At 32.0% G+C, this 25,813-nt stretch overlaps 1 protein-coding gene across 1 annotated transcript in view; it reads right to left on the bottom strand.

Annotated features, from left to right (window-relative positions):
* Positions 1 to 25,813, bottom strand: part of GPR158 (G protein-coupled receptor 158) — a 434,246-nt gene that overhangs the window by 220,056 nt on the left and 188,377 nt on the right. The window contains exon 4 of the mRNA XM_052000262.1: positions 5,492 to 5,697. Within this exon, the coding sequence (XP_051856222.1) occupies positions 5,492 to 5,697 (206 nt within the window). The remainder of the gene's footprint in view (positions 1 to 5,491; positions 5,698 to 25,813) is intronic.

Raw genomic sequence — 25,813 nt, 5'->3', positions numbered from 1 at the left:
ATTTGACTGAGCTGTCCATATTGAGAAATTGTTTTTATTGCTGCTCTCAGAGATAGAGTTGGAAAAGATGAATAGGGTAGTGGGAGGGAAGAAGAATGGTTGGCTAGGTGTAGCACAGAGACTGTCAGAAAGGGGCATAATTAATCCTATGAGATACAACAGTTCTATAAACCTTCTTTGGAGTTTTGATATTACCTTCTTTTCAGTGGTACATAGATTTCCTAATTAAAGTAAATTCAAACTCTTTGGAGTTTGAGGTCATCTGGAGAATCCTACTTTCAGGAGTTGTGGATAAAATCAGAAATACCTCTGAGTATCCCAGAATTCTACACTTTCCAAAATTCACTATCTCCCTGACAACAGCTTCACTAGCTAGATTCCCAAAGGAAACATTAGACTCCTCACCTGGAATTTTACTTAGCATATGTTCTGATAGCTGGGGTGACAGGAATGAGTCAATGAATAGCAAGCAATTCCTATCTAGTTGGTGATTAGGATAGTCAAAAGCCTTCAATCCTTTAATCCTAAAAGAGTGTAAAATGTGCATTTCAGCTCCAGGTCAAGATCAGTATTTGCCACATATCTTGCTAGAGCAGAATGAAAGATAAAGGTTACATCATTCATACCATCCTACTCCCAGAATTAGTGTATTCCTGTCCCATTGTGCTACTTCCTTATTGCTTTGAGTTTGAATAACTCAAAAAGAAAAGGTAAATGTGAACAAAAGGAAGCAGTCTTAATAGTGAAATACTAGACATAAATTATGGTGCATTTGATGGAGAATAAAGGAAGATATCAGATTTAGCAGTCATTTCACTAAAATACAAAACAAATTATAAACCTATTAGTGGAAAATGTTGGCAACTCCATTTGTATAATTAGAGTGAGTATTAAAATGTCATAATTCACTTTTATAGAAATTAATAAGAAAAATTAAACCACATGCTATATTAAAATTTTCATTTTCCAAGCTATAAATGAGCACTGTTGGCAGATTTTTTTGTCTATTAAGATCTAATTCAGGAACAACAACAAAGAAAAACTAGTTAATGTGGTGAAAAAATAGAATAACAAAACAAAGCAATCAGGACATGTTCACAATTTTTGTAACAATGAAATCATTTTTAAAACTTCTCAACTTAAACAGAAAGTGTTAAATTAACTCAGAAGAGGCCCAGAAAAAATTATTTTAAGAAATATAATAAATTGCTATTGCTCACAGTATATCTCCCTTTTATTCAACATCTAGTCCAGAAATAAATTGTATTAACACCTAACATTATTGAGTTGTTAGAAATCATGCACTCTCTTCTGAATAACTAATAAAAATATGTTGTGTCATAGCATGTGGTATAAAACCAGAAGAAGTAATTTCAAAATATTTAGTACCAACAACTTATAAATAAAAATATAAATATTATTTTTTTTTACCAAATGATTACTTTGCCAGAACACTACCTTTCCTTAAAACACATACTTCTCTATCATCTACAGTCACTGACATATCTTTCATTCAGAGGTACTGGGGCAAAATGTGTATCACTAGTCCTAAAATTTAGCCAAAATTTAGAAAATATATAGTGCTCTAAATTTTGCAAGTATTTTATCCAAAACAATTTTGTGAGATAGGCAACATAGGTGGTACAGTGGAAACAGTGCTGGAACTAAAGTCAGGAAAGCCTGAGTTCAAATTCAGCCTTTTATACTTAATAGTTATGTGATCCTGGGCAAGTCACTTAACTGCTATTTCCCTCAGTTTCCTCAACTGTTAAATGGAGATAATACCTATCTCTACCTTATACTTTTTGTGAAGATCAAATGAGATAAAAATTTATAGGGTAGTTAGCATGTCTGGAATATAACAGATGCTTAATAATAAACATTCAATAAATGATTATTATTATTAATAATAAATGCTTATTCCTTTCCCTCCATTTCCCTATATATTATCCCATTTTACAACTGAGGCAATTAAGATTCCTTCATGCACTGTTTCTTTTATACACTATTATCTGACTCTAGAGCCCAAATCCAAGTTGACATAAATTGATTTCTATTTTGAAGCGATTAGGAGTTATCTTCAGGATGAAGGACTTTAAGTGAAGTCTGACAGAATTTCATCAGAAAATATTTATATTTATAAGAATAGCCAAATGTCTTTTAGCCTTGAAAAAGAATTCAGGTTCACCCAACTTCCTCATTTCAGAGATGAAATATCTTAGACTCAGAAAAGTCAGACGATTTATTCAGTCACCAGCATCATTACACATTTTTCCTTCCCCAAATGAATCTTCCTTATTGCCCCCAAAATCTATAATTTCATTCATATTTTTATTTTTCTTACTGGGGACTTCATAAACTTGGGTTGATCTTAACTGAATGCAACTCCATCTATAACTCTGCAATCATAAAAAAAAAAAAATTCATCACCTTGTACACACTCCATTGGTGGTGAAACTCTCTGAACTTAACTAATTCCCTTCATTCCCTCATTCTTCTTCCCCTATCTATTGTTGATCTCTATACCAAACAAATAACCCATCTGAGGAAGGCATTCTAAGTCTTACCAGCCCTCTGGCCTAACTTTCAAAAATATAGGTTATCTCAGGGACCTAAGCTGTCATAGTAAGATATCAGTAGACACTTAACTTAAAATAAATTTTATCCAAGTATATACTCCTCAGAAGGATATCATTTCATTTTACAGGTGAAGAAACTGGAAATGGAGAAACTATGATTTATCCAAGATTAAAAGATGTAAGTAGCAGATGAAATTTGAACCTAGTTTTTTTTAATTCCAGATATATTCTTGGTATTATACAATGTCAACTCTGACAGTAGTCAAATAATTTTTCCCCACTTGTCAATTGTTACTCATTTTATCAGACTGTATAAAATGTAACACATATTTTGTTACAAATGAATAAATAAAGGGCCAGGCTTCATTAGATGAACAACAATTTGTGCTTTCTAAGCATCTGAGAACCTGATTTTAATGTACCCCTCCATGCCTCAGTTAATGATATTATCTATTTAAGATAGCTATTAAAAGTCTATATCATTTACATAATAGGAAAAACCTCACTGACTCTAAGGAGAATTCTCTTATGCTAAAACTGGCATCCATCATATATGCTAATTCTCAGGGTTTTTCTCCATAATAGAAATACTTCTGAAATCCAAAAAGTTTTGTAATTTGAATCAATCTGTATCATTTTCAAAAACAATGTATAAAAGGTTATAATAAATTGAGACGAGAAAAAAAATTGCCCATTATTTTCTCCCAGAATTTTAATTTTTTCTTAAGATTTAGAATTTTCATTTCTTCTTTTTTAAAAAATTTACTATTCTAATCAGCAGAGTTCCATAGTTTACAAAATAGATGACTTGCTTGATGGTGCTGTTCAGAAAGTTGTTCATTTTCATGGCATGTAAACATTTACAGTGGCAAACATAAATACCAAAATTTATAAACCACAGGCTCATTTTTCATCTTGTTCTATATGACTCCTGAAAAGATCCCATTGGTTAAATTCCTGAAAATTTAATAAGAGAACTATATGGGATTACTATTATCTAAGAAATTAGAGCAAGATATCCCCAAATTATCCAAATGTATTTTCCAAAAATACAGATGCGATGCTCAAAAATATATAATTATCCAGGTGCCATCTTCAATGATGGCTGAGTGAGCAAGAGGGAACCAGAACACCCAAGTAATGTTAAATGGCTACCTACCTGGAAAGAATGTATAGAAGAATTCAAAAAAGACTTCAAAAATCAAAGGAAAGACATTGAGGAAAAACTAAAAAAATAATAATAAGGAAAACCATCCAAGAAAAACAAGAAGATTATGGGGGAAAAGTTAACTAGAAAAGGATACAGAGAATCTTAAAGAAGAAAATAATTCTTTGAAAATGAAAATTGAGACCAAGAAATAACAAAATAAAATATAAAAAGTGAAAAACTATAACAGAATATGAAATATTTTATAAGTAAAACAGTAGATCTGGAGAATAAATCAAAAAGAGAAAATATCAAAATAATTGAACTACCTTAAAGCTATAACCAAAAAAGGAGCCTTGAAACAACAGTAATAAAAGAAACATCAAGAAATAATCAAAGAAAATTTTCCTGGAGCAAGAGTACATGAGGGGAAAGTAAAAATAGAAATAAAAATAACCATCAATTACCACCTCAAAGAGACTATGCATGAGAAACACACAGGAATATTATTGCTAAATTTCAAAAACCCCAGATTGAAGAGAAAATCCTCCAAGAAACAAATGAAAAAAAAAATTCAAATATACTGGAGGTATAATTAGAATTGTACAGGATTTATCAGGAACCACAACAAAAGACTGCAAGTTCTAGAATAATATATATCAATAACCAAAATAACTAGACCTGTGGCTAAATTATACCCAGTAAAACTAGCCATAATATTGAACAACAAAAAAAGGTCATTCAACAGACTTGTGAATTTTCAGGGCTTTGACTCAACCAAATCAGAATTTAATAGGACATTTAACATATGAGAGCCAACATCAAAGATTCATTTCAAGGGATTCAGCAAAGACCAATTCTTTATGTTTGTTACATGGAAATGTATTACTTCTGTTTAAAATCAACATCAATAATTGGTTAGAGTTGAATATGATCTGACTCTAAAAAGCAAAACTATTTAAGAAAAGGTAAAAATAGTAATTAATGAGGTTCAGAGGAAGAAACGACACAGAAGCATTAGAGAGAGAAGAAGGGCTAGTTCTGAAAATCAACTCATGTCAGGAATGGGTTAAAGAGAAAATATATACATGCACATGTATACCATAAAGGGCACAGCACACTCTAAAATCTACAAAGAAATAAGGGGGGGGGGAGGAATAAGATAAGGTAGGGCTTAGAAGGTTGTATAGATTTATTATAGCAAGACAAGGATAAAGAGGGAAGCAAAAGGTGATATAGAATAAGGTGGGGAATGGAAGGGTGTTTAGATTAAGGGGAGTGGACTATGGTATGTGGATTAATGGGAATGAGAAAAGATAGGTGAAGAAATAAGGGGGAAAATCATATTCCTATAGGTAAGTAAAAGGAAAAATGTCTATATCCGTCCAATTGCATAAATATGGTATTTTTTAAAAGGGGAAGAAGCAGTTGAGTGGTGCAATGGATAGAGAACCAGACCTGGACTCAGAAAAATTTATCTTCTTGAGTTCAAATCTGTCCTCAGCCACTCACTAGCTGTGTGACTCTGGGCAAGTCGCTTAATCCTGTTTGCTTAGGTTTCTTTATCTGTAAAGTGAGGTAGAGAAGGAAATAGCAAACTACTCCAGTGGCTTTGCTAAGAAATCACTAAATAGGTCACTAAGTGTTGGACAGACTTAAAACAAGTAAACAAAAAGAAATGTGTTTTCTTGTAAAATATTTGACTTTTTTGCCTCCCCAACTCCCTGTCCCCCATATGGACCGGCACAAGAATATTCCCAAGTACCTTTGCTTTGCGAAAGTGGTAGACAACCAACATGCTAATGAAATCAAGGAGCATACACAGGATTTGGAAGGAGATAATAGCCAGACGTAAATACTTGTCTTCTTGAGCAGTGCAGGGTCTGTCATCATTACAAAACGAACAGCCTTTCGTGCATGGCAAGCAGATATGGACTTCCTCCAGCTTCTCATCCCCAGCAAAATGGTGATCTGAAAGTTTCCAAAAAGATCCCAGTGTTAGTGGTATGGCAGATCAAGTTAACAGGGGAGCCCAAAGTCAGAATCTATTTTTCACATCTTCATTTCTGTCCCTTCCCATCTATTTAAGTGAAAAGCAGACATGCATACACTCTGGGTTTTCTTCATAAGTAAATCCTGTCTTTATTTCTATATTAAATAGACCAAATCCAGATTTTCCCATTTTTTGAAGACCCAAATGTCTCCAAATGGGTTTCCAGAATGAGTGAAGATCACTGGCAACATGCAACAAAGGAAAGAAAACTCCTAAGTAAGAGAAGTTCCAGGCTTTCCTCCTAGAATCCCTTCTATCCAAGGCTTGGGAGATAATAGATCTTTAGTATTTACTTGCTTATTTATTCATTCATCAAACATTTATTGTTTATCATTGAATGAATGCTTATTAAGCAACTGATCAAGAGTAAATAAGGGAGCTAATTATACCTACTTCACAGCCAAGAATATCCCAAGCTGTCAAAGCTTCTTGACCTACATGGCACAGAATCTGAAAGGCCACTTTGATTGCTCTTTAATTCAGCAAATATGCTGTCAACTAAGTTCATTAGTTCTAAATTGGACAAAATGGTACTTAATCAACACTTCCTTCGATATGCGATTGCCCAAAGATGATGCATCCCTTGCCTAGAGCACAATCCATACTTATGGACTATTCGGATAATTTCTCACTTTGCTTCCCTAAAGAATACTTCCATACTGATATTGATCCTTTCTCAGAGTACAGAATTTTTTTGTCTCACTTATCTAGCAATTTCTAGCCTAGTTCTATTCTTTGGTGGGATGCAGTTTTAACTCATATTATGTATAGTTCATTAATATCAAATATTCACAAATTTTCTTTTAGAGTTTGCCCAAAATATATACATATGAGTCTATAGCAAATACAACATGCAGTAAAACCTTAACGCATTTTGTAATTCCAAAAATGTTTTAACATTTAAAGAAGAATTTTATTTAAAATATATTTTTCAATAATAGTAAGTCCCTCTCTTTTTCAGCTTTAGTATCTGCCCTTCTACTTGTTCCTTTCTTGCAACTATATATAACAAAAACTACTTAGTAAAAGAATTTCTAAAATCATGAGGAACAGGTGTTAGATAAAAAGATACCAGAGGTTGGGATGAATGCCCTGTATGAATATCATGTTGTGGATATTGTTTTCAAAATACAACTACAATATTCACATGTTTTGCTGTATTTGTCCTTTCTCCTAAGAAATTAATGCAGCGGAAAATGAGGTATTGCAAATAGAACCAAATTTGTTTCTCTTGCATTTTTGCAGCCATGACCCAGACTGTCCAACAAATGACTTTTTAAAAGCATGGCACTTCTGTAAATAAACAAATCCATAACTAAAAGTATAAAGAATTTTGGATAAATAGATGGATGAAAGAAGGATGGAAGCCAGACAGATAGATAGGTAGAAGGATGGGTAAATGGATAGATAGACAGATAGATAGATACAACCAATTTAAAGGACTTATTATACTCCAGGCACTCTACTAAAATGCTGACTATAGAAATACAATAAACAAGTCAGACAAATCTCACCCTTAATGATTTGCTTTTTAATGGGGGAAGATCACACATAGAGAGAAGCTAGAAAGTAAGCAGATAGATTCTTCAGAAAGTGTCATAGAGGGCTGAGTCCCTAAGGTAGGACAAAAAAACTCACCTATCAGAGTTTGGAGAGCCAGGAGTAAAGTTCAAGGTTCCAATGAGGTGGAGTTCATTGGATAGTAGAGCCATTAAAATGAGAACAAACAATTTGATCCAACAGGCATTTAATGTCTATCATGCACTGAGGCTTGATCTAGGCAATGAGCATATTTATTCAAGATGATAAAGGAACAGTGGGAAGGGTACAGGGTCATGTTTTCCCTCCACCTAAATTTGTATCCATTTTAATATGTTCTTAAAGAAATCAATTTTATTTATTTTGTATTATTTGATATCTCTCCACCTTCCCTTATATTTTTCTTATTTATCATTCTTAATGATATTACAGTTGTATGCTAAGTTTCACATTGGATTTATTTTGCATTTGCCTTGACTTCCATGTAGAATGGTTAGAATCTAGTTGCCTTTGCGTTATCTAAAGGCAAAACAAATTCAATGTTCACTTTCATCTCTGTTAACCTTGGGCTATTACCTGAGACAATAAAGAAGCAAACTTGGCAAGGAATTACCAGGGCATAAGAGGTGGAAAGATATCAAAAATTACTAATTTATATGTGTAAAGTATAGCCTATGAAACGTGATCTCTGTCATTTGAGATGTGCAGTTTGCTGGTTCTCTTATGTGGCACCTTGCTGCCATTTTCACCACAAGGTTCTAAGTGTATCCTAGAGTCAATTCCCAGTGCTTAGAGCATCTGACCCCAACAAAGATATTTTTATTTTAATAATACTCTCCAGCCTCCAGCAACAGTTTTAACTTTCTTTGGATTTTTCTCAGATTTTAGAAGTTACTTATCAGACTTTTACATTCCTATGAATAGAAAATTCATTTTCCTATTTAAATTTTCTCCTTCCTGTTTAAAGTTTTTGATAACACATGCCTGAAAAAGTTCGTTTCTTCCCTAGAATCCTACTTCTGCATCAAAGACTTACATAAAATTAGTCCCCTCTCAGGATAACTTTTGTTTCCCATTATATATCTATATACCTATTTTCTTTGAAGAAAACAGCTGATAAGCAAATTGAGTTGAATGCTGGACTCAGAAGTAGAGAAGAGCCTGCTCAAGTCAATTAACTTCTATTCTCAGTTTTCCACTTATTAAATGGGTATAATAATAGCACTTATACAAGGCTGTTTTAACAATCAAATGAGATAACTTATGTAAGCCTTAAAATACTCTTTAAATGCTAGCTATTATTATTTCCAAAATCCATTGTCTTTGGTTTTTGAAGGTATAAAATTAGCCAATCTCAGTAATTGAGAGAATGGGTTAAATTCAACTACAAATGTCCACTTCTTAGCCTAATTGTGTACAGGGGGAGGGTAGATAGACCAATTTAAAAGTAGCTTTATTAACACAGCATTAGCTATAACCACACCAAGGAAATATTGTCTGGATCCTAACTTAGAGTAGATCCTATGAGTTATTTCTCTTTTTCACACAATAAGCATAATAGCACCTACAAAATATACAATAACAAAATTCACATCCCCAAATCTTTCTAAATCTCTGAACTTTGTAGGGGTCTTGGAGGAGATTAAGCACTGTGGTACCACTCTGGTATCCTACCCTCTTCCATTAATCCACACAGGAAGAAATAAAATCACTCCTCAAATTGCAAGTGAAGATTCAAGCAAATTTGATCAGATTTGTCTCTTCCTCAGCTTCCCTTTTCTACAATGAGCATCAATCAATCAAAAAGTATTTAATGCTCACTATAGATCAGAGATTGTCAAATGCTGGAGTTATAATTGCTGGGCTTTAAATCAAACCTTTCCTGCCCTTAAGAAGCATATATTCTGTAGGAAGAGACAAGATAGACAGATAGATAGAAAGACACATTGATAGATAATAGAGAAAATGCATTAATACAAAAGGGTTCTAAATAAATATAGTCCTTTTATGACAAAAATGACCCATACTGCAACTTTTTACCCTAAAACATCTACACAACTACTTTCTTTGCAAAAACATTAATTATATGTCCCTTTCCTCTTGTTATATCAACAGAATCAAGTTTTTAAGGACCAAGAATAGGAAAAAATTACTTTTAACAATTTCTTTCTGAATTTATTCTTTACAGTACAACCATAACTCCAATATTTCAGCTGAAAGCTGAACCCTGTAAGGGCTCCCCCAAAAAGCCCATAGCCCAACAAGAATAGCTCTTATATTATCTGAGAGAGTCTAATAGACAAAGGGGACTGAAAACACCAACCTGAAAGTTCTGATAATGGAACAAAGAGAAAAGATCTCTAATTCCCAGATTTCTATCAATTCAACAATGATTTTTTTTTATATTGTTGATAGCCTTTAAGGATCTTCACATAACACCATAATTTTATGCAAACCTTCTTAATATTGTGGGGAACTTTTCCTTGGTTTGGATTACTTATTCATTTCAAACAGCTTTTTATGAAAATATATACATGCAGAAATGCAAATTAAGACAACTCTGAGCTACCACTACACACCTGTCAGATTGGCTAGAATGACAGGGAAAGATAATGCAGAATGTTGGAGGGGATGTGGGAAAACAGGGACACTGCTACATTACAATTTGGAACTATGCTCAAAAAGTTATCAAACTGTGCATACTCTTTGATCCAGCAATGTTATTACTGGGCTTATATACCAAAGAGATCTTAAAGAAGGGAAAGAGACCCATATATGCAAAAATGTTTGTGGCAGCCTTCTTTGTAGTGGCTAGAAACTGGAAATTGAGTAGAATGCCATCAATTGGAGAATGGCTGAATAAATTGTGGTATATGAATATTATGGAATATTATTGTGTAATGGGCTGAGGCTTGAGTTGATGCACTGAGGTCCCAAGCACATGAGGCTAAATAGTATTTAACATATACTTTAACATATTTAACATGTATTGCTCAACCTGCCATCTGGGGGGGAGGGGAAGAAGGGGAATAATTGGAACAAAAGGTTTGGCAATTATTAATGCTGTAAAATTACCCATACATATATCTTGTAAATAAAAAGCTATATAACAAATATATATATATATATACATACACACATGCAATGGAGAACAAGTTAGAAGCATAACAAAGAAAATAATCTTTGTTTCTCTCTCTCCCGATTAAATATTACTCAAATAAAGCAAGTTTTTTTTATTTAAAATTTAAAAAAAGAATCCCCCACTTCCAAATTTCTGTCCCTGATATTAGCTAAACTGATTCTTTTCTTCTTATTTCCTCTTACTAGGAAATTTTATTGCTAAAATCAGTTCTAAACATCATTTCAAGCTGGTCACATCCTGATCTACATTTCTCTCACTATCTCAATTTGATTGCTTCTGCAGTCTTACTTCTGGTCCTGTGTTTCCAGATAACCATCATTCCTGAATTCCAAGTCATTGATTCAATAAAAATATCATTCAACCTGCATGAGATCACATCAGTGATAGAGGATTCGCAAAAGGCCATGACTCAGTCCACTTTTGTCTAATGTTTGACATCTACCTCTCAGAAACAAAGTAAGACTTAGATCCAGGAAGTAATATCACTCTGCCTTTTGCTGAGAAATTCAGTCACTCTGAGAAGCCATTGATCAGACTTGACTTAGTTTACCCCTCTCCCTGATACTCCCCTAGAATTTATAATCTCTGATTCTAATAATTTCCATATATTTCTGGGTTTCTCTGAGAAAGTTTTTAGTTGTTTTTTTTTTTGTCTTTCTTTTTCAGTGTTGAGTGCTTATTTGTTGTACCCAAACAAACTTTAAACACCTGAAAGTTATAAACCAAGTCTTTTAAGTTTTTTGAAGCTGTCTTTTCTCTCTCCCCCTCCCAATAGCTCCACGCAGTGCCTCATATTTTGTTCCAGAGAACAGAGAAAAATAGAGGCAAAATCACAAGATACATAATTCAGTGTTTCAAACCTAAGCCAATCATTTGCCCTGCCACTCATGTTCTTTACTTGTGAACTAAGGCGACTAATACAATACCCACCTCACAGAGCTTTTAAGAGCAAAAAATTAGATCATTCAAATCAACAAACATTAAGCAACAATGGGAAAGTCCCTACTTTCAAAGAGCATCTATTGTGTTCATCTAATTCACTTTATAACATGAATTATAGGTCCTGTATTATCTGAGAGAGGCTTCCTTCTTAAGGAAAAATTAAGAGTCCAAAACTTTGACTATCCTCACACAAAAATATCTTTGCCAGCTGGCCTTCACCTTTCTAAAATATTATTAGGAATCTTGTCATCTGTCCCAAAGTAATTTGGCTCAAATCCAAATGTTACTAAGGCACTGGATCTTTCTCACATAGTACAGCATTCAATGTTTGTATTCATATTAAACATTTCTAATGTAATATAATAGCAGGTAGAAATGAAATTTCAAAAATGTTACTGCTACTGACTTAGCTGTACAAAATCAAATACAATTATAAATCATTCCGCTGCTTCTATTTCCTAATTTGGATAATATTTATTTGTAGGATCCTTCAAAGTCCACAGTTGGAAGATATTTTGCAAAAATAATCTAAGACCACATAACATAGTAGTCTTTCTATAGCTGGTCATCTCTAAGAAAAGATTAGATTTTGACTGGATCTGTATACCAAGGAAATCATAAAGAAGAGAATAAGAACCCACAAGTGCAAAAACATTTGTAGTAGCTTTTTGTGGTAGCAAAGAAGTAGGAAATCAGTAGATATCCATCAACTGGGGAATAGCTGAATAAGTTATAGTACATGGAATAATATTGTTCCATTAAATGATGAACAAGCTGATTTTAGAAAGAACTGGAAAGATTTATAGGAACTGATGCTGAGCGAAAGAACCAAGAATAGATTGTACACAGTAACCGCAATAAACTGTTAAATAGAAAACACCATCTGCATACCAAGAGAACTGTGGAGACTAAATGTAAATCAATACATGCAATGTTCACTTTTTTCCTTTTTCTTCTGTTTTTTTTTTTCTATTTCTCATGATTTTTCCCTTTTATTCTGATTTTTCTCTCTCAACATGATTCATAAACAAATGCATATTATTAAAAAAATAATGTATGTGTATAACCAGAAAAAAACAATTAAAAAGAAAAAGAAAAGATTAGATGAACAATTGTCATATATGTATAAGGATCACTATTGTTGAGGTGTGATCAGTCTCTAGGACTACAACAACTCCAAATCTGGAATTTTGTGATTATCCATTCTATTGAGAGCCAAGAAACTTATGTTGAAATGTGAAATAATCAAATAAACATATCAGTAGATATATTTGTATATTGTATATTATATTTTAATATAAATATATATATATATATATTTTGTATATAAAATACATGTGTACTGTATGTAAAATACATGTATAAAAATGGCAAGCTCATAATCAGAATCAAAAGATTATCTAATACAGGATCTGACTCATTATTCTCTAAAGGAAAACGCAATTTCTAGTTTTGAGAGGAACTAGCAGAGGTTTATGGATAGATATTTGTTTCTTTTTTTAATCTATCTTCAGAAAAGGTATGAGGCTAGAATTATATTTGTCTTCCATACTTTAAAAAACTCCCTAGTCTAGGGTTATAACCCTGGAGAAATGGAATCCTAGTACACAGAGATAAACAATTTCTCTTGATTACTCTTAAGTCAGGTGAATAATAGTTACTTTGATATCCCCTGCTTAACTCTCTTGCACCAAATGCTGTTCACGCAAAAGACCTTCAGGAATAATAAAAAGTAAGTAAACCTATTTATCTAAGCAGAACAGTAAAACGGAGGAGAAAGCTTCATATATTAGAATAGATCAGGGTTTTCAACCTTTTTTTGCATACCATGAACCCCTTTGAAAAAATTATTGGAAGACAATGAAACCCTTTCCAGAATAATTTTAAATGAATAAAATAAAATCGGATTAAAAAGGAAACCAAGTATACTGATATTCAAAAAAAAATTTTTTTTAATTCATAGACCCCAATTTAAGAAATCCTGGAATAGGTCAAAGAATAAACAATAATAAACAATTTCTTCTACAGAAAGATAAAAGATCTAAGGTTACTAAAGGAGAGGGAATGATCTCACCAATGGAATCCATTTTTAGGATTGACAATAATAGCAATCAAGGGACATGATAGGACCTAGCTTCCCCCATACATGTCTCTATGGGTTCCCATTAGCCAATTAAAAGTTTGCACACTTAATCATCTCTCTTCAACTCTAAGTGTCCTGCAACAACATCTCATTTAAAGATATACAGTTCTGCTAAAGCATTCTCTCAGCCAAACAGAATGTCATTCGTCTAGAAGTGGGAGCAAAAAAGTAGCAAGATACAGATTTCATTTCACCTGAGTAGAAGTGGATGTTAAACTCATATATTATGTATATACATTCATCTCTATTGAATATAAGCTCCTTTAGATAAAATTTGTTTTCTCTTACATCAAGTACCCCACATATAATAGACATTTCATAAACTCTAATTAATTGGACACATACTGATCAATCAGCTCATCTTGATCTATTAAAATGATAAAAAAAAAATTTAGTCTCTTAGGTCTTTTATTAATAAAAGAAATAATTTTGTACTTCAGCAATAGTAACATAGGAAGGAAAAAAAACAGTGCCTACTATGTTCTAGGCACTGTGCTAAATATTTTATAAATATTATCTCATTTTAATCTTCAAAACAACATTATGAGGTTGTGCTATTATTATCCACATTTTACTGTAGAGAAAATGGAGACATAGTAACTTCCCCAGAATCACACAACTAAAAAATTTATCTAAAACCAAATTTAAATTCAAGTTTTCCTGACCCAGATCCACTGATCTTATTCATTATAGCAACTCACTGCTTTATATGTAACATATAAATACTATTATATGTTAGATTACTGAGCAGTGTTATGGAATCACTTTAACATATATCTTCCACAACTGTTTAGTTGTTTATAATTTCACAAATCTTGACAAAAATTAGAGAACTCTACTGAAAAGATTTCTATAATACCCTGCTTCTGATTTATTTTCAAGATTATTATCAGGATTGAGTCTTCCAGAATAAGACATATATTTTTAGAAAAGGTTAATGAAGAAATATATCTTACTTGCTCATCCATACTTATTTTAGAAGGATGATTTTTTTTCTTTTTCCTTCTTTCTTTCTTTCTTTCTTTCTTCCTTTCTCCCTGCCCCTCCCTTTTTTCTCCTTTTTTTCCTTCTTTTCATTCATTCATTATTTTTTTCTTTTATTTTTATGGGGGAAATAGGAGGAAAAGAACATAAATATTTGTTATTTGAAAAAATATAAAATAAAAGTAACATACAGAGAGAAAGCATTTATTAAAAGTTTACTATGTGCCAAGCACCATGTGAAAAATGCTGGAGAAACAAAAACAAGCAACAACAAAAACAACAAAACGTCAGTCACTTTCTTCAAAAGACAAAAAGAAGGAAGAAGGCAAGACTGCTTAGAAAAAGGTAAAAAAGTCTAAGAATGAGGAGAGGAGCTTAGAATGGAAAAAAGAGTTGATTCTCCCAATGGCCAAACTCAAGCTTTTAATCATTTCTCAAATATAATTTCTCTACATTATCCTTCAAATAACTTTATTCCCTCAAATCAAATTCTAAAGTGGCAGAGTCAGCAAAAAGTAAGAGTGAAATATTCTTCCACCCCAAAACAACCTAGGAGGTCTAAAAGAGAGAGCTGTGAAATTAGAGTGGAAGATGATTACATTTCCACATTGATGAAACAATGTTGGGACTAGGTAGCAGTGCCAGAAGCAACAGCAGCTTTGGGAACTCTCAAATCAGAATTGCAAAATACACAAAATGAGAGATGTTCATATGGACTATTTGTGTCTAACCTGTGGCAGAGCATTCTGAGCTTGTATTAGTCTGATCAGTCACAATCAGATACTCTGTAACTCAAGTCTAACAGCAATATCATTTTGGTCCTCTTAAAAACCAAGGACCACATCCCTATTCATACTTCTTTCTATTCCCATTCAGTTTTTTTTTTTCCCCATAGGTCTCCCAAAAATTACTTTTTTAAGATTCTATTCATCTTCTTAACTCTTTTCTTATTTGTTTTATGATTTGATTTATCTACCTCAGAGAAGAAATAGTTGAAGTCCCCCACTAGTATAACTTTATTGTCTATTTCACCTGATAATTCATTACCTTGTTTTTTTTTTTTTTACTTTGGTTGAAGCATCATAGATTCTGCTCCAGACTTTTATTTTAGCTCTCTCTGTGACTCTCTGTTTCAAGTGTGTTTCCTGTAAACAACATATTATTATATTTTGGTTTCTAATCCATTCAACTATCTGCTTCCAATTTATGGGTGAAATCATCCCATTCACCTTCACAGTTATGATTATTAATTGTACATTTACTTCTATCCATTTCTTCCCTCTATCTATTTTTCTCCTTATCTTTCCTCTTTTTCTATCCTTCATTGCTCAACATTATGTCAGTAAAACTAAGTGAAAATGGATAAATATGTACAACAATATAAACTGTTTAGGTTAACAGGAGAAAATAGAATACTTAACTAACCCTATCCTAGAAAAAAAAATAAACAAAGCATAAATGAATTACCTAAGGAAAAATTCCTAAGACTAGACAAATCTATAAATGAATGCTAACAAATATTTAAGAAACAATTAATCCTAAAATTATATAAGCTATTTGAAAAATAAATTAAAAATGACTCCTATTAAATTTATTTTATAACATAAATGTAATTTTGATATCTAAATTAGGAAGAACAAAAATAAGAAAACCATAAACCAATTTCCTTAATAAATATTAATGAAAACATTTTAAATAAATTACTAGCAGAAATATTAAATCAATATGTAAAAAAATGTATATGGACGCGTAGATTTTATATGAGAACAAAGGACTGGTTCAATATTAGGAAACCTATCAGCATAATTAACCATATCAATATCAATAACAAAAACAATAAAAATCATATTATTGAATTATAGCAAAAAAAATGTAGAAAAAGCCTTTGATAGAACACAATACACATTCCTAATTTTAAAAAATACTAGAAAGCATAAGAATAAATGTAGCCTTTCTTAAAACAATAAGTAGTATCAATCTAAAACTATGTCCAAAAAACTATATCACCACTAGATCTATATTCCAAAGAGATTGGGGGGAAAGAGGAAAGGACCTATTTGTACAAAAATATTTATAGCAACTCTTTTTCTAGTGACAAATTTGGAAATTGTAGGGACATCCATTGACTGGGGAATGGCTAAACAAGTTGTAATAAATGATTGTGATGGAACACAATTGTGCTCTAAAAAAATAATGGGATGGTTTCAAAAAAATTTGGGATGACTTACATGAGCTTATGCAAAATGATGTGAGCAAAACCAGAACATCACACACAATTAAAATCAATATTGTAAGGCTGATCAACTGTTAAAGACCTAGTTACTCTGATCAAAACAATTACCTAAGGCAATTCCAAAGAATCTATGATCAAAAATGTTACATCCCTGCAGCAAGACAAAACTGATCAACTCTGAATGCTGATTAAATCATGCTTTTCTCCTTAATTTTTCTTGTTTTATTATTTTTTAAAATATGGCTAATATGGAAATATGTTTTGTTCAACTGCATATGAATAATGAATATCAAATCGTTTATCTTCTCAAGGAAAGGGAAAAGGATGGGAAGGAGGAATATAATTTGTAATTCAAAAATTTTAAAAATGAATGTTTAAAACATTTACATGTAATTGGATAATATTTAACAAAGTAAATAAGAATATATATTTTAAAAGAACTGATCAATACAATGACCAATTATAATGTGAATGATGAAGCAGCTTATCCACTTCCTGAGAGAGAACTTAAAGGCTCAAGATGTAGGAGATATAAATTACTGTATGTGGCCAATGGAAGGATTTGTTCTGCTTGATTATATTTACATTTTTCCTTTTTGTAGAAGATGGAAAAAAGAAAAGGTAAATGATTATTAATTGAAAAGTAAAACAAAATTGTATGTATTACATGTGTGTATGTATATATTATATGAACATCTATATTGCATATATGTGTGTCTATATATACATATATTGTCAACTTCAAAGTTTGACTATCACTCAAAAATTCATAAATAATAACATACATTATATAATATATAATAAAATTTATAATTTCATGGCTAATACTGTACTCCACACCCAAAAGGCTACTGATGAATAATCACTCTGTGTGATTGGCCTTTCTGTCACATTGGCCCTAGAAATGCACTGGAAAAAGGATTTGTAATTAGCCACATCTCACCTCTGGTCTTTCAAGGAAAGCCAATACCCCCCCAATTAGTTGCCAACATGAATTTTTTAGTAGATACCCTGCTTGTTCATTTCTGGAGGCAAGGTTTAATAGTTATTAACAGTAGTTTTCCAGAAATTGAGACAATCCTTCAAATCCACATCATATAAAAAGTTTCAAACAGAATTGATTTTGAGGGCTCCTCTTTACAGAGTATATCATCAGCCAAGTTTATATCTTACCATATTTATAAATAATAGTTTTGTAAATTTTTATGTTTGCTAGTAAGGTGATATTTTAATATCAGTTCTCTTCATAGCATATATCATCAGTGATCATTTACTACAACCTATTTTTATCTATTGCATATTTTCATTGGCCTTTGATTTACAATCTGAGATCATGGCATTCAGAATTTTATAATAATATCCAAAAACATTCAAATGGAACTGTGATGTGATTTGGAAATTCCTTCTAGCAGAGTAGATTGAAATTCATCATGTTTGCAAATTGTATGTGACATTTTTGTTTCTTTGCTAATACTTTCAGCTGCACCAGTAACTACTTAAACGTTCTCATTTGCAAATATCATTTCTGTGTGAAGCTTAGGCTTCTAGGCAGTTGCTCTGATAAAAAAGCAAGAACCTCCTGAAAATAAATATGAAACAGAAAAGGAGGATGGCCTTGTCCAATATGGTTTCATGCTTAGTGCCCAAGAATTGGACACATTCCACTAATAAGTAAATGTTTTTTTTTAAAAATAAAGTAAAATTTTTCCTTTCAATTTATTTGTAGTATTTTTTCAAATGAGTGCTAAGTTGTTAGGACATAAATATTGTATTTATAAAGTTGTTTAGACCTAACTACTTAATACACAGAAGTACTGGTTATTTCTTTTTACCTAGAGGTTCTGTGAAAAAAATTGCTGAGACACTAAGTTTGAAAATTGTCATCATTGATATTTGTCCTTCTACCCATTTAGTATTTCTCAGTCTGAAGTCTTATTGGAGTGATGTTCTAAAATTCCCTATAATTCTTATCAAAACCCTAAGTAAGGAGACTAGGTGCCTTCAAATCATGCTAGAGATTTCAATTAGGAATACTGCAAAGGCAACAAGTGGAGGTATGGTGAATGATGTCACCTTTTTATTTAACAAATCAACTTGGTAGCAAAACTGGAAAGGATCTGATGAAGCTAATGAAGTCTCTGATCTTTGCCCTCCTTCCCAGGAGAAATCCAAATTACTGCTATAAAGAAAAACAGGAATAAATGGTAGAAATAGTGTTAAAGATGTTTTAATTCATGTCTAAAGCTTGGGAATAAAAGAAATTGTTTCTTTGCCTGTTTTCAAAGCAGAAAGTACCCAGCCTCCTGTTCCAAAAAGTGGAAAGCATTACATTTAACAAACTCCCCCAAGTGAGTTCCACCTTTTAGTAAACCATCTCCAAGTCCTACAATTTTGTTGGCAATGGAGGTGGTTTCTATTAAAGCTTTTTAAATACAAGCAGCTTGTGATCTCACAGATTCAGTACTTCCAGGATTTGCTTTTCCATCAGATTCCTTAATGTCATTACTTCTTCCACCAACTCAGTGGAAATCTCAGTAGAATTTAGTGAATGGTCTTTGACAGATGCTGTGGAAGAAAAACTCAACTCCCTACAGCTAATAAAGTGATGAGTCTCTTATTTTACTTTTTTATTTCCTCACTTATTTACCTTGGCAGGCTTTCAAACAAAGAATATAAAGTCTGTCACTGTCACCACATTCAAAGCTTTTCTAGCTTGATAAACCTTGAAAGCTTATGTTCTACTGGCATAAATTTCAAGTGCCCCAAATCTCCTCAATGCAATCATGATATATCATACTAGATGGTTCCAATCAACCATCCTTCACCTTCTTTTTTTTTATTGACCTCCTAAATCTTTTATTTCTTTTTTTTTAATTAAAGTTTCTTATGTTTAAAAAACATATGCATAGATAATTCTGCAACATTAAGCCCTTGCAAAACCTTGTGTTCCGGTTTTTCCCTCCCTTTTTAACTCCCCTCCCCTAGATGGCAAGTAGTTCAATATATGTTAAATATGGTAGAAATATACATCATTCACTTTCCAGGAATCTCAATAAAAATTATACTTGGCTCATATTAGATTCTGATGATCATTATCATCATAGCATCAATGCTGACAAAACTATATTTTCAGAAATATTTAAAGTAGTCGTTTTAGCAAATGGAGCCAGAAATAATTTTGTACATTATCAATTCCACGGGGAAATGGAGAAGATGATTTCTCTCCATGAATTTTCATAGCATATTAGAGAATGAATACTCGTATTCCTACACCTTCTTCAGCTGCCACTTCCACCTGTTCCATTTCTCTCCCATCCTCCTACATATTACTAAATTCCAGGCAAGGGAAAAGAGAACTGGGAGCAAACTCCAGCTGGCAATTACAACAATAGTGCTTAGTAGAGCAAAGACTCTTAACTAAGAATGCTGGTGCCTTAAAGGAAATTTGTTGGGGGAAATAAAAAGAGAAGAAGAAAAATTGTAATCTGGAAGATCTTGGGTCTAATGCCCAAATGCTGCAGCATTTTTATTGACCCAAAAAACATCCTTTAAAGGAATGACATGGGTCTCCAGGCCTGATAGAAATACAACGTAGTCCTATAGTACAGAGCAATCCTGAAAGACAAGATGGCTCCTCATTCAGAAAGATCCCCAGTAAGAATTAGCAGGAGGATAGGAAATACAAAAATAATTGAAAGCAACCATAAATCATAGGTGTATGACAGTAACTAAATCCATGAGTAGTAAACCTAGGCCAGATGAGAAGTCAGATCTATCCTTCTGGATATCAGTGCTCTGGGTCAAAGCTCCAATTATACATGTCTGGGGATCAGTCCCTAAATTCAGTCTCAGCTCTGTAACCAAAACTTTTTTTTATCTCATGCTCTAGATTTTAAAAGAAAATTAAAATTGGCTATTAGAGTAAATACCATTAATCATTTCTTCCCACATATGTTGAATTTTTCATTTGAAATAAAAGATGAATAACTATCAGTTTCTGCTTATAGTTTGGAAAACTCTGATGATGGACTAGTCTTAGGAAGAGAAAACAGCTACCATATTTTTAGTTACCTCAAAATATATACTCCAAGGACCTATATCAGAGGTTCCTATACATTCTTGGTTCACAATTTCTTTAATATCTCAATAAATTTTCCCACAGTATTCCAAGATCTAAAGAAATTCAATTTATTAAGTACTTAGGTACAAACAATATCATACATATTTATGTCCTAATAATTTAGTAGTCAATTTGAAAAAGCTAATATAAATAAAAGAAAAATAATATTTTTATTTCATTCTTAAATTACACTTAACAATGGAATTTGTGTGCCTTTTGGATGCTGCTCAGCTTCTGAAATCTTGAAACCAGATTGAAAAATGGTACCTTTGTTTCCCATTCCATATTGATTTCCTTTTTTTATCACAGCAACTGTCCTAAAAACTCAGCTTCACAAAGATCTGATGGCATAAATAAAAGCAGTTTAAGAAGTTACTGATGTAGTCAAAAGTACAAGAAAGCAAAAATGCATCTCAAACATCCAAAAATGTGACTGAAAGGAAGATAGTGTTATCTAATGTTGAAAGTGTGAAATCTCTCAAGATAGTAACTCCTCAGGTATCATGGAGTAAATCTGTCTTTATCTCCAAAATTTTAGTATCCCATGACATCCTGTCAGTTTGTCTAAGATATCCTGAGATGACCGTGGGGCCTCATTTGAGAAATAGACCTTACATAGTAGTATTCTAGTCTTCTTTGTATAATTCAATGACAAAAATGATTGCCCCTGTAGATAGAAGTCAATAAGATGAAGCCATGTACTGAGCAATTATATTGAGTTTAAGATATGTTTGTCAATAATATGACATAGAGCTTAAGTCAAACTATTTGACAGAATATAAGAACAGTTAATAGATTCAAAAACTAATCTTTTAGGTAGATGTGTATCTTAAGCCAGTGACTGGGTTAAGTAGGGGACATTAGCTAATTTTAATCTATATTTGCATTCCTCAGTCCTAATAGCAAACCAGACTCTAGAAACAAGTTATTATGTGCCTGTGACAGCTGTGTAGTAAAATGAACAAAGGACTGGACCTAAGGTTAGGAAGAGCTGAGTTCCAATCTTACCAGAAACTCTGTATAGACCTGGACAAATCAATTAATTTCTCTGAGCCTCAGCTTCCTCATCTGTAAAATGGGAACAATAATAGACCTATTTCACAGGGTTATTAAGAGGATTCAATATCATATCCTGCTTATAAGGCTCAAAGGATGTAATATTTGTAAAGCACTTTGAAAATTTTGAAGCATTATATAAATGCTAGTAATAACAGCTATTTAAAAAAAAACAAAGCCTTGCTTGTACTATTAGATACAAAAACAAAGACTATACTTCAGAGTAATAGTCTGGATGTGCAAATTCATCCACCCTTAATATAGACATTCCTCAAAATTTGCTCTTCAGCTTTGTCACCATATTCCTATCTGTAGATTTTATGTCTATCTTTCTCTTTTCTTTTAAATTTTCATCCTGGGAGGACAAGAATATTATCTTTACTGTGCAAAGTTCTTAAATCCCCACATACAGTGATATATATAAGATTAAAAACATGAATGTAAAAAAATACATATTATTAAATATACAGTGTTAGAAATTAAATAAAATATCAACTTATAGAATATTTTAATTTAGGAGGGAAATCACTCAAAGAAGAATTCAGAGTGCTGTGTTTTCAATATAACAGCTTGATAAAGAATTCCAAATTGAGTTATATATTATTAAACTAAAAGTAAAGATTTAAAAATCACCCCTTTTACATAAAATTATAAACAACTTCATTTGGAGGAATAACAGGACAGACATATGAAACATGATGATGTTGGAAAAGTAGGAGGTCTTGGTGCTAGCATATTTCAAAGTTAATATATCTTCCATTCAGCTGCCAAGAAAAATTTTCTAAGAGTCCAACTATGTCAACCCTATTTTCAGTTGAGTTCCAGTGGTTCTTTATTACTTCAGGAATCAAATATAAACTTCTCTGCTTGGTATTCCAAACTTTTCTTATCCTGAACCTTTCCTACCTTTCTAGTCTTCTTATGTTTTATTCTCCCCCATACACTGTACAACAACTAAGATATTTGGTTTTATCTATTTGCTGACCTTCAGACACAGCACTCCATCCTAGGCTCCATGTGTTGTCAAGCTCTCCACTATTCCTGGAATGCTTTGCCTTCTTGCCTTCATTTAATGATTTCACTGGTTTCATTCAAGACTTAGCTCAAATCCTAACTTTAACAAGAAACTTTTGCACCTCCTCCAGGTGCTAATGCTTCTTTTTGATTACTTACCATTTACTCTGTATATATTTAGTAAGTACTAGTTATTTTCATATTGTTTTCCCCATTAAAAGCAAGCTTCTTAAGGGCAAAAACTGTTTTGGCCTTTCTTTATCTTCCTACACTTATACTTAGTGCTATTTGTAACAGATAGTACTTAATAGTTATTGTTGACTAACTGCCAAATAACAATTATCAAAGTTATCTGGTATTAGGTAAAAATAAGTGGATAAATTGAATAGATTACACAGTCAAGATTTAGTAATAATCTAGTTTTCAACAAAACTTAGAATACAAAAAATTGGAGGAGACTATTTGATCCAAAAAAAAAACACTAGAAAAACTGAAAACACAGTTTGTCCAAAGACAGATTTAGATTAGCATTTTCAATTTTCTACTCCAGTAAATTCCAAATAGGCAAAGTAAATATAAAAACTAATACAATAAAAATGGATAATAATTTATATATTTTACAATTATGGATAAAAAAAATCTTGATAATAAAAAGATAGAAAAAATATGAGATACAAAATAAATAATCCATCTTATATAAAATTAAGATGTTTTTATAAATACATTATTCATAGAGTCAGAAGAAAAATATGTATTGTGGTGAGTAAAAATATTAAATTCAATAGTTCTAATAAAAATGTTGCAGTCAAAATTTATGAGGAATTGACATGAAACAACAAAAAGATAAAGAATTGTTGCCCAATAGGCAAGTGGTCAAAAAGATATCAATGATTTCCAAATAAGGAAATATGAACTATCATTTAAAACATGAAGAGATGATCAGAGAAAGGAAAACTGAAATAGCCATGAAGAATTAATTTTCACCAAACAAGGGAAAAAAGATGTTAAAAGGTAGGAAAATTCATTGTTAGAGAAGCTATGAAAAGATAGGCAACATTATTCACTAGTGGCAGAACCTTGAAATGTGGAAAACAATATATAGTTTTTTTTTTTAAGAAAAGGTGCTAAATTGTTCATACTCCTTGACCTAGAGATTTCACTTGGGTCTATATTCCAAGAAATTTATTGATGTTAAAACTATCAATATGAACAAAAATATTTTCAGCAACATTAGTTGTCATAAGAAAATGCTGAAAATAAAATGTCTTTTAAATTGGAAAATAGCTAGGAAAAATATGGTATACAATGAAATGTCATGAACCCAAACAGAATGACAGATTTGAAGAATTTAGAGAAACAAAAGGAAGTCAGATATGAAGTGATACAAATTTAAAAAAAGAAAAGAATAAAGTGAAAAATGATGTAATAATGTAAATAAAAACAACAATGAAAATGAACAAAGAGAAGTAAAAAAGGTCAGTTAAATGACAATAGCCATTGTTGGTGTCCTACCACCAAACTTAAAGGATATATTTCTTTTTCTTTGGGATGCATGTATTATTGTAAAATAAAATCATTAATAAATTTAAGGACAAAGATAGAAAAAAAAACATTCCTTTGATTTCCCATGCCTCAAAATTACTAAAGTTTGAATAAAAAAGAGCTATCTCTGTATTTAATGATAACCAACCACTGTAAGAAAAACCTGACTCTAGTTAAGACAACCAAACATAAATACAGGTTCTCAAAGGCCCAGAGAATCACAAGTGAGTTACAAAATTCTAATCTTAAATTAGTTGTCTGGATATTGGAAAGTATTTTCCCATTGAAATAGAAATTCAATTCCTGCCAAAATTCTAGAATGTATTATCTGAAAGGTACTCCATTGACATTCATATAATAACAATATCCAGTTCATTATAAAACAACTAATGGAAGAAAATGGATAAAGATATAGATAAGATGGTAACACAGAAAGGGTTTATTCACATTGATTCATCAAAATAGCGTCACTAAAATATCTTCAGAATATCCCATTTTTCTTTCCTCTAGGGTTCTGCTAGGTTCCTGGCTAGCTCATGTGATAAAATTATTTGGCTTCAGGAATTAATGACAAGATGAGTACTAGAATCAACTTTCTCAGTCCCAAATTTAGCTCTCTTTACTATGCTACTAATATTCTTCCCTGTTTACAAGATTTACTGAATTGAGAGTTACTCATACATAGAGCAGTAAGATTTTCTCAGATGTTTGTGTAGTCAGGTGGATGATTCAGAACTGGCTGAATGGGCTCAATGAGTAGTCAAATTGGATTGTTTTTAGAGGAGCATTGAATTGCATTGAAAAAAATTTATGTGATCTTTAACTTTACAGAGAAGTTCTGATCATAGGAAATACATATAAAAGGAAACAAGTCCCTGTCCTTAAGGAGCTTAAATTCTAATGAGAGAACAAACACACAGGGAGGGGAATAGTGAAGAAATTGCAGGAAGTTAATGTGGTAGCTTGGCTCCTGACAATTGGAGGCAAAAGACTCAATGGGATAGACAAAAATGGAGTCCTGGTTTTTGTTTTGTTTTGCTTTGCTTTGCTTTGTTTGGGGAAAGAATTATTGGAAAGCATTAACAATGGAACATAAACTAGGTGAGAAAACTTTGTTCCCTACTAAATAAAGCAAAAAGCTCACTAATCAAGCCCATAGGGAACCATGAGAGTAGCATAGTCAAGACTGTAATATAAGACTATTCTGTTTATCAAATGTGTTGAAGAAGAGCAGATACAAAGACAACAATTAGGATTCTATTGCAGTGGTCTAGTGGAAAGATGAGAGGAAAGCATTGGGGATGTTTAGTCTGAAAAAG

The sequence above is a fragment of the Antechinus flavipes genome, chromosome 5 (assembly GCF_016432865.1).
Source record: "Antechinus flavipes isolate AdamAnt ecotype Samford, QLD, Australia chromosome 5, AdamAnt_v2, whole genome shotgun sequence".
Taxonomy (NCBI): Eukaryota; Metazoa; Chordata; class Mammalia; order Dasyuromorphia; family Dasyuridae; genus Antechinus; species Antechinus flavipes.
Note: the sequence above shows the minus strand (reverse complement) of the source record. Positions and strands in the feature narration are given on the sequence as shown.